The 13,826-nt window shown below is 41.2% G+C and overlaps 1 protein-coding gene across 4 annotated transcripts in view; it reads right to left on the minus strand.

The window, feature by feature from the left end:
• LOC135547156 (pre-mRNA-processing factor 40 homolog A-like) overlaps window positions 1–6,358 on the minus strand; it is a 29,858-nt gene extending 23,500 nt beyond the window's left edge. For 3 of the 4 annotated variants that reach the window (XM_064975876.1, XM_064975877.1, XM_064975875.1), the window contains exons 1-4: window positions 6,262–6,358; window positions 5,396–5,473; window positions 5,147–5,275; window positions 2,316–2,399 (exon numbers count right to left, since the gene is read on the minus strand). In XM_064975876.1, the coding sequence (XP_064831948.1) occupies window positions 2,316–2,399; window positions 5,147–5,275; window positions 5,396–5,473; window positions 6,262–6,264 (294 nt within the window). In that variant the 5' untranslated portion in view covers window positions 6,265–6,358. The remainder of the gene's footprint in view (window positions 1–2,315; window positions 2,400–5,146; window positions 5,276–5,395; window positions 5,474–6,261) is intronic. The other variant, XM_064975878.1, reaches the window with a different exon arrangement.
• Window positions 6,359–13,826: the final 7,468 nt, after the last annotated feature.

The following is a 13,826-nucleotide window of genomic DNA, read 5'->3' on the forward strand; positions in this document are numbered from 1 at the left end:
TGTAGCCTAGCCCATAGGCCTATATGTTTTGATAATGTTTTTAATCACAACTAATGTGGCCAAATAACTTAAAATTAAGCACACTTTTCAAGGGGTGTAGAGCCTAACTGGCATATATAAGCAGCCCGCGCGTTTCAAGTTTAGAGAAGATAATTTACCATAAAAGTGCACCTTGATAATAAAAGCATTACATGCATAATCACGTGGTCACTTTTGACAATGGTGGTTCCCCGTGAATGGAACATTTGCGCTTATAGCCTACTGCAGTGTGCGCATTGCTGTGCTTATGTGAGGAAATAGCCTAATAGTTTATCAACATTTTAAGCTAAATGTTCTGATCTGTTATGTCAGCCACATTGCGTAAAAAAGTTTGATGCTAGTGGTTGTATTAAATTTGGGATCTATCGCATCCCACAACTGTCCCAAACTATGTTTGGCATATTTAATTCTCACACAGAATAGAATAGATTGACTGTCCTAGGGGGGATAGTAGATTGACATAGGCTAGAGCTCTTGCTGTTTGTTAGATCTACTCATGTTGGCTGACGAAAAGTAAAGTTTACTTACATTAAATATTACTACATTCCATATAACGCATGTCAAACAGGGTCATACGAGGTTCATACACTGTTGTAGGTGATAAAAATCAGTGCTTTTTGGGGATTCTGTACTGCTGCTAGATCAGCCGAGATGTGAGTGGCAGTAATTCAGTTTATTGGAGGTGCTGAGGTGAAATTGGCACATGCACACTTGGTCAAAAACAATACATAGATTCTTTCCAGACAAATTGTCTCTCTCGATTGCTCGTAAAATGTTATTTTGACCTTTTTTGGAAGTACATACCAGGTGTGACGTCAGTAAATGACGATAGTTGCTCACGGAAACTCCATATTTGGTGAGTAACAAATGCATTTTGACATAACGCTTGCAGAGCTGTCTATAACTTAAAAAGGCCAAATATAGATTGGTGTTGCTTTCCAAGACGACATTGAATGTTCGACTTAAAAATCAGCTTGAAAATCTATGGCAAGACTTGAAAATGGCTGTCTAACAATGATCAACAACAAACTTGACAGAGCTTGAAGAGTTTTTAAAATAGAAATTGGCAAATATTGTGTGCAAAGCTTCGAGACTTACCCAGAAGACTCGAATTGCTTCCAAATGTGATTCTAACATTGAATTGGGGGTTGAATACTTATCTAATCAAGATACATTAGTGTCATTATAAAAAAATAAAACAAATTCACATAATTTCTCTTCCATTTTGACAGAGTATTTTGTGCAGATTTAAATACATTTCAATCCCACTTTGTAATACAACAAAATGTGGAAAAAGGCAAGGGGGTTGAATACTTTCTAATGCTGAGCGATTAGTGCTTTTTGAGATCTGTTTGGTTTCCGTTTGATTATGAAAAATACCTTGGCATTGTTGAATACTCGTTTTTGATTGGCTTGAAGGGCATTCTAGAGGGTGCATTATCTCCCTATATAAAACGCACGGTATATTAGCACGGTAGAATTCAATGTCAAAAGTATTAAAATGTAAACAAACTTTTAATCCGCCTGTCTGCATATTTCAAGACTTATCATAAGAGGGTGTAGTGAGATACCCAATGTGCAGGACGAGTCTCTTATCACTCATCTTGAATAAAATATATACTACAAAGTTGGAACTTAATCAATCCACCATCATTAACACAATGAAAAAAAAATCAAATGATTTATTATTGAAATAGCAGGCAGTAGGGATGGGGGTGTGAGCATGCAGGTCTGGGTAGATAAGATGTAGTCGTCGTTTGCGTGCGTCTAAGTTATTGTTCGTATATGGTGTAAAAAAAACATATACACACAGAACAAAACTATAAACACAACATAACAATTTAAAAGACTGTACTGAGTTACAGTTCAAATAAGGAAATCAGTCAATTGAAATAAATATAATAGGCTCTAATCTACAGATCTCCACCTTAAAGTTTTTTTACAGAGCTACACGTTTCACATAGATTACCTATTTTGAGATCAAAACGGTAAATATCACCGAAAAGTGGCACGTGTACCTGTACAGTTCTGAGGGAAAAAATGTTGCCTAATTAAGTTAGAAGAGTGTAGAATTATTATGGAGATGGGATATTCATGTTCAAGTTGTGTTGAATATTTAAATCCCTCTATATTGGTAGCCTGTGTCTGTTTTGGTAAGTGTTCCTATGCTTTGCCACGTTAGCTAATAGTGTCACTCCTGACAACCTGAGGGCTCTATTTTAAAAAGTGCAAAGCACAACAGTGAGGCAGTGGAGGAGGCAGGCGAGTGAGTTTACCGGTCCTGTTGGCTGCATCGCCGCAGCAGACATGTGAGGGGGCATCATCATCCCGGGCATCATAGGTGGCATCATGCCTGGCATCTAATAAAAGAGCATCATGAAATATTCATTGGACCCGTTAATTTCACCCCCCGCCTGGCGCACTGGGTGCACGCTGGGTATTAATACACAGTGAGAGCAGACATGGCAGGGTGAGAGCGACGAACTGAGTCTTATACAGTGCGAACGGAGCCACAGCTTGTGATCTGTGAAGCTCCAATCTTCAGTTCCTTGCCGCCACCTGAGCCCCGTTTCTCAGGCAGGCAGCTGGATCATACACATCTCGGATCACACCTTTTTCATTTGGATAATGAGATCACACCCCCCCCCTGTATGCATTTGGACAGTGAAGCTAACATTTGGAATTTGGCTCTATACTCCAGCATTTTGGATTTGATATCAAATGTTTCATATGAGGCAAAAGTACAGAATGTCACCTTTTATTTAAGGCATACCAGGGCTCCGGACTTTGGCCTAATAGGAAGTGAATGGTGAATAGTCATTTTTTATTAACTTTTAGTAAAAACAAAATGTTTGTGAACACTACTACATCAATGTCGATGCTACCATGATTATGGACAATAATGAATGATCATGAGTGAGAAAGTTAAAGAAGCAAAGGTCATACACCCCCCCCCCCAAAAAAAATGCATCACTCCCCATTATTGGTAATGGTGAGATGTTCGCATGTTGTTATAGCCTCCAACTTTTTCACTCATCATTATTTGATTTTTAACTTGTTATTTCTGTTAAAGGCCCAGTGCAGTCAAAAATGTGATTGTCCTGTGTTATATACAGTGGGGCAAAAAAGTATTTAGTCAGCCACCAATTGTGCAAGTTCTCCCACTTAAAAAGATGAGAGGCCTGTAATTTTGATCATAGGTACACTTCAACTATGACAGACAAAATGAGAGAAAAAAAATCCAGAATATCACATTGTAGGATTTTTAATAAATGCATTTGCAAATGATGGTGGAAAATAAGTATTTGGTCAATAACAAAAGTTTCTCAATACTTTGTTATATACCCTTTGTTGGCAATGACAGAGGTCAAACATTTTCTGTAAGTCTTCACAAGGTTTTCACACACTGTTGCTGGTATTTTGGCCCATTCCTCCATGCAGATCTCCTCTAGAGCAGTGATGTTTTGGGGCTGTTGCTGGGCAACACAGACTTTCAACTCCCTCCAAAGATTTTCTATGGTGTTGAGATCTGGAGACTGGCTAAGCCACTCCAGGACCTTGAAATGCTTCTTACGAAGCCACTCCTTCGTTGCCCGGGCGGTGTGTTTGGGATCATTGTCATGCTGAAAGACCCAGCCACATTTCATCTTCAATGCCCTTGCTGATGGAAGGAGGTTTTCACTCAAAATCTCACGATACATGGCCCCATTCATTCTTTCCTTTACACGGATCAGTCGTTCTGGTCCCTTTGCAGAAAAACAGCCCCCAAAGCATGATGTTTCCACCCCATGCTTCACAGTAGGTATGGTGTTATTTGGATGCAACTCAGCATTCTTTGTCCTCCAAACACAACGAGTTGAGTTTTTACCAAAAAGTTAAATTTTGGTTTCATCTGACTATGACATTCTCCCAATCTTCTTCTGAATCATCCAAATGCCCGCTAGCAAACTTCAGACGGGCCTGAACATGTACTGGCTTAAGCAGGGGGACACGTCTGGCACTGCAGGATTTGAGTCCCTGGCAGCGTAGTGTGTTACTGATGGTAGGCTTTGTCACTTTGGTCCCAGCTCTCTGCAGGTCATTCACTAGGTCCCCCCGTGTGGTTCTGGGATTTTTGCTCACCGTTCTTGTGATCATTTTGACCCCACGGGGTGAGGGGTCTTGCGTGGAGCCCCAGATCGAGGGAGATTATCAGTGGTCTTGTATGTCTTCCATTTCCTAATAATTGCTCCCACAGTTGCTTTCTTCAAACCAAGCTGCTTGCCTATTGAACAAATGGTGGCTGACTAAATACTTTTTTGCCCCACTGTATGCATGTATATATATACACACATGCATACAGTGGGGCAAAAAGTATTTAGTCAGCCTCCAATTGTTCAATAGGCAAGCATACGTGTGTGTGTGTGTGTGTGTGTGTGTGTGTGTGTGTGTATATATATACATACACAATATGGTAGGAATAAAATGGTGAAAATTATGATAATGCTCTTTTAGTGTAAAAGCTTTTTGAAAAGGATGCCTGAAATTTCAACCTGTCTGGTGACGACATCAGTTAGTAACTTAGTTAATAGACCAATAAGAGTTCCCAAACTCTGTTCCATTATCATACTTTTCACAGTATAATTCCAACCTCAGTGTGGAAGTATATATAAAGAATCACATTTTTTTACCGAACTGGGCCTTTAAATCCAAAATGCTGGAGTCTAAAGCCACATTTTACATCACTGTCCAGATACATAAAGAGGGGAGTGTTAGTTTATATTGGCAGCAAATAGTACAAACCCAAGTGATGAGAATATTTTTGTGCCAACTCTTGGGGAAAGGTAGTGGTACTTAAAAACCATTGCAACACACTCCAAAGAGTCAACCAAAGCTAAGCTTCTAGTCCAACTCCAACATTGTACTTCCTGGGTCCCCGGCAAAATTCAATAGGCCTATATTCAATTAAAATCTAATCACTACACGAGGCTACGCATTGGTGGTCTAGGTTGTTGCGAGCTAAACTGGAAAATTACAACAAATTACAAACGATTGATCTTTGAAGGTGTGGCCCACGTTCTGTGACAACAAGTGATAATGACAACTTAAAGCTTGATAGTCGGCTCACCTGTCCCATCGGTGGCATCATGCCAGGTGGCATCATGCCAGGGGGCATGGGAGCCATGTTGGGAGGCCTCTGTCCCATGGGTGGAATTCCCATTGGTGGGTAATGAGGCGGCATTCCCGGTGGTCCCATCTAGACAGGTGAAAATATAGGAGACACATGCTGTGAGATTCAACACACTCAATGAGACCCCATTTTGAGATGCCATTGGGAACACATAGAAGATACAGGTGTTTTCCAACACCAACTTACAAAAGGCGGTGGCATGCCTGAGGTTGGGACCCCAGCAAAAGGAGGTGCTTGGCTCTGGCCATTATTACCATCTGAAGACTGGACATGAATGAACAAGAGACCCCATTTATACAGTTACAGCTTGTACGTTAATATGGCTCACATATGTCCTGTACTAGGCCTAGTCCAAACGGAAAACGTTTTGCAACTTAAACGAGTTTATATTAGACAAATTCCGGTTGGTCCATCCCTGTTCCCTGTCTTGCTTCCGTTTGGGTCCAAGAGTAAACGGTTAGGCGGTTTTCGTTGCAAAACGGTTTGCAACGGAAGCCGACTGATGAATACATAATTCACTTCCCGTGGGCTGTTCAGTTTTTTTGCAACCAAATTTTGCTAATAACAGGCAGGCTAGCTAGATAATACAGTTACCGCCAATGCTAGCAAACATAGCTACCTAGCTCGCATGAACTATTCAATACATGGACTAGCTAACGTTAGCTGCTATTCTCGCGGAGTGTCAACGCCAACATATTGCTAGCTAGTTGGATAACGTGATGTGTTCACACACGTAACTCCTCCACAAATAACATTACCCCTTTAACGCTTGTCTAACTTTTGCTAGGTACTGAAAAAGGATTCCCTACAGCAGTACGCTAACGTTAGCGAAGTAGCTGCAAACTAGCTGAGTAACGTTAACTGTTGAATTAGCTAGCTACGCGCTAACTAGCTAGCGACAGTTGACGAAACACACCAAGCAAATTAAATATAGCTATGTTGGTTATCCCCTTTCATATATTGATCGTTTATGCCAAACACCTCATACAGTATGATACTTAAATTAGCTAGTAATTCAAAATATGGACATATTATCAATAAACTGTACTCACCATGTTGACTTCACGGTGAGCGTCCAGACCTGGCCACTCCACAATAACGTGCAATCTGATTGGTTAGTTTGCCTCTGAATGAAAGGGCAAAGGTGAACCAAATTTTCTCAATACAATCTACGCACAGATTGTAACTGATTTTTCGGGAACTCATGGATTCTTTAGACTGAAATATCCCATATTTGTCCGACTGAATGTTTTCTTCATAATAATCACATCTGAAATATATATATTTTATAAACTAAAGTATCAGCTCTCACATCATGTAAGCATCAAGACTTTACCGGTTTGAGGTGATGGATTTTTTTCTTAGATGGTCAAGGACATCAACCACCCGAACAGGCAACGGCCTGTTCCACCCCCTACCATCCACAAGGCTAGGTCAGTACAGCTGGGACCATGAGACTGAAAAACAGCTTCCATCTCATGGTCATCAGACTGTTAAATAGCGATCACTAGCTGGCGACCACCCTGTTTCTCAACCTTGCTGCTGCCCTAAATACAGTGCATTCGGAAAGTTATCAGACCCATTGACTTTTTCCTAATTTTGTTACGTTACAGCCTTATTCTAAAATTCCTAATCAATCTATAAACAATTGACCACAATGACAAAGTGAAAAGTTTTTTGAAATGTTTGCTAATTAAAAAAAGAAAAGAAAAAACAAATACCTTATTTACATAACTATTCAGACCCTTTGCGATGAGACTTGAAATTGAGCTCAGGTGCATCCTGTTTCCATTTATCTTACTTGAAAGGTTTCTAAAACTTGATTGGAGTCCACCAGTGGTGAATTCAATTGATTGGACATTATTTGGAAAGGCACACGCCTGTCTATATAATGTACCACAGTTGACAGTGCATGTCAGAGCAAAAACTAAGCCACGAGGGCAAAGGAATTGTCCGTAGAGCTCTGAGACAGGATTGTGTCGAGGCACAGATCTGGGGAAGGGTACCAAAACATTTCTGCAGCATTGAAAGTCCCCAAGAACGCAGTGTCCTCAAACATTCTTAAATGGAAGAAGTATGGGACCACCAAGACTCTTCCTAGACCTGGCCGCCCATCAAAACTGAGCAATCGGGGGGGAAGGGACTTGTTCAAGGAGGTGACCAAGAACCCAATGGTCATTCTGACAGAGTTCCTCTGTGGAGATGGGAGAACCTTCCAGAAGGACAACCATCTCTGCAGCACTCCACCAATCAGGCCTTTATGGTAGAGTGGCCAGACGGAAGCCACTCTACAGTAAAAGGTGCACGACACCCCGCTTGGAGTTTGCCAAAAGGCACCTAAAGGACTCAGACCATGAGAAACTAGATTCTCTGGTCTGATAAAACCAAGATAAACTCTTGGCTTGCATGCCAAGCGTCACATCTGGAGGAAACCTGGCACCATCTCTATGGTGAAGCATGGTGGTGACAGCGTCATGCTGTGGGGATGTTTTTCAGAGGCAGGGACTGGGAGACTAGTCAGGATCGAGGGAAAGATGAACGGAGCAAAGTACAGAGAGATCCTCGATTAAAAACCTGCTCCAGAGCGCTCAGGACCTCAGACTGGGGTGAAGGTTCACCTTCCAACAGGACAACGACCCTAAACACACAGCCAAGGCAACGTAGGAGTGGCTTGGGGACAAGTCTCTGAATGTCCTTGAGTGGCCCAACCAGAGCCCGGACTTGAACCCAATCAAACATCTCTAGAGAGACCTGAAAATAGCTGTGCAGCAATGCTCCCCATCCAACCTGACAGAGCTTGAAATGATCTGCAGAGAATAATGGAAGATACTCCCCAAATACACGTGTGCCAAGCTTGTAGCATCATACCCAGGAATACTTGAGGCTGTGTTCGCTGCCAAAGGTGCTTCAACAAAGTACTGAGTAAAGGGTCTGAATGCTTATGTAAATGTGATTCGTTTTTTTTTTATGCATCTGTTTTTGCTTTGTCATTATGGGGTATTGTGTGTAGATTGATGAGCGGGGGGGAACTATTTAATCCATTTTAGAATAAGGCTGTAATGTAACAAAGTGGAATAATTTCAAAATCTTAGCTTGCCGTCATCATCATGAAACAAGTCGACAATCTACTGGCAAATCCTTTTCAATTCTGGTCATATAAATAGAAATAATGACGAGAAATTAAAGATAAAACGTATTGGTGCTCAGTGGCCATTGGACATAAACATTACACAACAAGTTGGAAATCGCAAATGGTTTGGAGTGGTTTGGAAGTAATCAGTGGCTAACTGCAAGCATTGCAAAGTAATCGCTAGCCTGCTATTCAGTGGAGTGGGTATGTGGTCCAAGTATGGGTTTAAGGGTCTCTTTTCCAAGCTTAACAGGATAAACATTCAACATTGGCAATGCTGTCAATCCAGCATGACTTCTGTCGTGTTCAAATCAACTGGAAACTTGGAACTGGGAAATCTCAGACTTCATTGAGTTCAAGACTTGGAACTCGGAATTTCAAGTCGGCAACTCGGGCCTCTTTCTAGAGCTCCGACTTGAAGATCACTGACGTCTTCATGATTCAAACTAGTTTATTTCAGAGTTCCCAATTTTCTTGAAAGCACATTGAATCCAGAGAATGCCAGACTTTGATGGCAACATTTGCCCACAAAGGACCGCCGCGCCACCTCCCTGTTCAAGTGAGCACAGCATAACAAGGTGAGTATGCCAGGGAGATATGTATGTTGTAGCTAAGAAAGTAATACTAAGTGTATGTTGTGTAGTAAGCTGTTAGTAGCCCATGTTCCTCGCCCTAATAATTTAGTCAATTTCCCCCTCATAATTTAGCCTACTGTTCAGACTTGGTGGTGCACATGTAGCATATAGCCTGTTTTAGAGAAATGTCATCATCAAATATTGTAAGAGCTTTCAATGACTGCTTATAATCCCCCTTTTTTATCCTATGGTTCTGACCTGGTGTACAGGGAGAATACTGTAAGAACGGCCCATGTTCTGAATTCTGTTGCTGTACATTTCTAAAGTGCTGAACAAATAGTTATTTTGACTAAGTCCATCCTTGCTCACTCATTAATGTCTTAATCGAAATTAGCAGTGACATAGTTGACAAGCAAATACTCAAAACAGACATTCTTATCTCAAAAAATAAAAGTCAATACAAACGTTTGTAAACTATGGAAAATTATTAATTTGACAATACCCCCAAAAAGATAGAACGTCTATCAGATCTTTCAGCACGGAGTTGACATTAGACATGTTTTTCTTATTTATTCTATTGGTATACTACGTAGCAATTGTGATTTTCCTCTGTTGCTTTATGACTCTAAAACCAAACCAACAAAAATTCATATTCGATGATAATCTATAAATTAAATAAAATGTTTTTGTCACATGCTTCGTAAACAAGAGGTTTCGACTAACAAGGAAATGCTTACTTATGGGCCCTTTTCCAACAATGCAGAGAGAAAGAAAATAGAGAAATAATTTTAAAAGTAAAACACGTAATAATACAGACACAATGAGTAACGATAACTTGACTATATACACGGGGTACGAGGTAATTGAGGGAGACATGTGCAGTACATATAACTAGGAATTAAGTGACAGATAATAAACAGTAGCAGCAGCATATGTAATGAGTCAAAAAAGTAATGAACCTTCACACAAAGCTGCTAGCCATCAAGCTAACGAAGTTGGTACCAGATGAGTTTTGCAATGGAGCCCTCTTTGTCTGGAGAAATAAATGAATGGTTCCAGCGCTGTAGGAGCTGTATCAACTACGCTTTCCTTTGGGACAAACCGGATCACTCAGAGTTCCAATGCACCAATTGTTTGCTTGCCGAGGATTATAGGCTTGAGGTTGCTTCCTTGATCATGCAGGTCACCAGCCTACATAAGAAACTGGGGAAAACTCAGAGTGGAATGTTTACATTTTCTTCGCCAGTGGCTGGACTGCGTTCACGCTTGTTGGATGCATCTCCGCCTTGTCGTTTTTTGTTATCTGACTGACTGGTGTTGCCTGGAGCTCCCACATCTGACAGCGGAGTCGAAGGAGTACAGCAAGAGGAACAAGGCAATCAATGATAGTCGCATAAGCCTCCTCCAACGTCATTTTAGAGAATTTGGCAGAATGTCCCAACGGCCTCACAACCGTAGACCATATGTAACCATGCCATCCCAGGACCTCCACATCCGGCTTCTTCACCTGGGGGATCATCTGAGACCAGCCACACGGACAGCTGATGAAACTGTGGGTTTCCACAACCGGATATTTTTGCACAAACTGTCAGAAACGTCTCAGGAAAGCTTATCTGTGGGTTCGTCGTCCTCACCAGGGTCCTGACCTGACTGTAGTTTGTTGTCGTAACCGACTTCAATCGACAAATGCTCACCTTTGATTGTCACTGGCACACTGGAGAAGTGTGTTCTTCGTGGATGAATCCCAGGTTCAAATGTACCGGGCAGATAGCAGACAGCGTGTATGTCGTCGTGTGGGAGGTTTGCTGATGTCAACGTTGTGAACAGAGAGCCCCATGGTGGCGGTGGGGTTATGGAATGGGCAGCCGTAAGCTATGAACAACGATCACAATGCATTTTATTGATGGCAATTTGAATGCACAGAGATGCCATGACGAGATCCTGAGGCCCATTCTCGTGCCATTTATACGCCGCCATCACTTCATGTTTCAGCATGATAATGCACAACCCTATGTCGCAAGGATCTGTATACAATACCTGGAATCTGAAAATGTCCCAGTTCTTCCATGGCCTGCATACTCACCAAACATGTCACCCATTGAGCATGTTTGGGATGCTCGAGATCGACGTGTATGACAGTGTGTTCCAATTCCCACCAATATCCACCAACTTTGCCAAGCCATTGAAGAGGAGTGGGACAACATTCCACAGGCCACAATTAACAGCCTGATCAACTCTATGCAAAGGAGATGTGTCGTGCTGCATGAGGTAAATAGTGGTCACACCATATACTGACGGCCCTACCTTTTTTTTAAGGTATCTGTGACCAATAGATGCATATCTGCATTCCCAGTCATGTGAAATCCATAGATTAGGGCCAAATGTATTTATTTCAATTGATAGATTTCCTTATATGAACTGTAACTCTTTGAAATTGTTGCATGTTGCGTTTATATTTTTATGCAGTGTATAAAAGTGTGGCGCGAAAATAATAGCCACAGCTGACCGAAATCCTTCTGCTGCTCAGACATCAGCGTACTTGGTAACTGGAAAGCACCCTTACTTATTGATCCACCCCGATCTCAATGAGTGGAGGCCAAACGCCAATATTAGAATTTTGAACGATTGTCTTCTGCTTCTCACTTTGATCTCCGTTGGACGAAGACACCACCCTGGAACTGTTTGAACAGGAACCTTCTCCATTTTTCGCACTGGAAAGAACATTTAGGAATCCAACCAGAGATTGAGCTACTATGGAATTCCACGTAAAAACATTCAATGCAGCATTTTCTCAATCCGTTAATCCCTATTGGTGTGAGTGTGTACAACTGTGTGTACCTCAATACTGCTTAGGCTTTCTCTCTCTTAAATTCCTTGCTTTCTTGTTTAGAATCATTGTTGCTTGTCCTATAATTGCTTGTCCTATTCTTGAGTTAAAAGAAACCATCCTCTCCTAAGTACTTCATCATTGCTCATAATTTTCCCATAATCTGTCACTGATTCATTTATCCTGTACTGTAGTATTAACTTGTTTTTATAATAAATCTTTTGTGTTATAAAATAATATCACCGTCTCTGAGAATCCGACTTGTCATTGAACGAACTCTACAAAATTATAATTGTGACACGTACCGTTTATCCTTACTTGCTAAAAAAGTTCCTACTCAACTTAAATGATATGTGGTACCACTGTAGAATATAGATACATCCATATTTTATATTCCATAATTAATTACCCAATGAATTAGACATTATCACAAGGTTAGGCCACTCTGCTACACTGTTTAAAAGTTTTGCTCACATCGGCCACACAGAGCGAGAGCACACAGTCATCCAGAACAACAGGGGCTTTCATGCAGGACTCTGAGTTGTTTTCCTCAAAGTGAACATAAAAGGCATACAGCTCATTTGTGAGTTCTGTGTCACTGGGCGGCTGGGTTTCGCTGGGTTTCCCTTTGTAATCCGTTATCGTCTGCAAACCTCGTCATATACGGCGAGTGTCAGAGCCGGTGTAATAGGATTCCACCTTCCACCTATATTGTCCTTTTGCATGTTTGATGTCTCATTGGAGGTCATAGCGGGCTTTGTTGTATGCGTCCATGTCCATGTCCCTTTCTTTGTAGGCGGTAGCTCTAGCCTTTAGCCCAGCATGGATATTGTCTGTATTCCATGGTTTTTGGTTTGGATACGTTCCTATAGTCATTGTAGGGATGACTTTGTTTATGCACTTATTGATGAAGCCCGTGACTGATGTGGTAAACTCCTCAATGCTATCGGAATCCCAGTCTGTACTAGCAAAACAGTCTTGTAGCCTTGTGTCTGCTTCATCCGAACACTTCTGTATTGAGCGTTTGAAATTTTGTTTGTAAACAGGAAGCAGGGAAATAGTCATGGTCTGATTTGCCGAAGGGAGCACGAGGGAGGGTCTTGTGGATAGAATAAAAGTTTCAGTGGATAGAATAAAAGGGGTCTAGAGTTTTAGCACACCTAGTGGTGCAAGAAATGTGTTGGTAGAAGTGAGGAAGAACGGTTTTAAGATTTCCTTCACACTGGAAGCAGTGCACCAGTTGTTGTTTATGAAAATGTTTACCCCTCCCCTTTGGACTTGCCCAAGGCTGCCGTTGTCCAATTGTGCCACTGCATGGAGAAACCATTGATTTCTATGTTCATAGATTGAGCTAGCCAGGTTTCTGCAAGGCATATAATATTGCAGTTTTTTAAGTCTCTCTGATTGGAGACTCTTGAATGAAGATCATCCATCTTAGTCTCAAGTGACTGGACATTTGCTAATAAAACGGAGGGGAGTGCCTGTCAATTTTATCGATGTCTGAGTCTCACAAGGATGCCAGCCTGTCTTACGCATCTACGCCTGCAGTGATTTGGTAGCCCATGAAACAAAGTTAAAGCGTCCGGTGTGAAATAGGGAACAGCTGAGTCAGAGTTGAAGTCGGTTTTGAAGTCGAAATCGAGGTTAGTAACTATTGATCTGATGTCCAGTAGTTGGTCATATGTAATAATAGTTTAAACTTTCTGCACAACAAAGGTAAAAAATAAACACAAAAAAGTCACTAAATAGCAACGTTGGGTTGGAAATTGTAAGATGTCGGCCTTCTCCATTGGTGCTATCTTTGTTCAATGTTTGCTACATTGCGTGACAGTTTGTACTGAACGACACGTTTCCCCAAAACAATGCGCAATATTATTCAACAGCCTTTGACTTACATTTTCTCCATAGATAATATACACTGCTCAAAAAAATAAAGGGAACACTAAAATAACACATCCTAGATCTGAATGAATGAAATATTCTTATTAAATACTTTTTTCTTTACATAGTTGAATGTGCTGACAACAAAAATGATCAATGGAAATCAAATTTATCAACCCATGGAGGTCTGGATTTGGCGTCACG

The sequence above is a fragment of the Oncorhynchus masou genome, chromosome 10, assembly GCF_036934945.1.
Source record: "Oncorhynchus masou masou isolate Uvic2021 chromosome 10, UVic_Omas_1.1, whole genome shotgun sequence".
In the NCBI taxonomy this organism is placed as follows: Eukaryota; Metazoa; Chordata; class Actinopteri; order Salmoniformes; family Salmonidae; genus Oncorhynchus; species Oncorhynchus masou.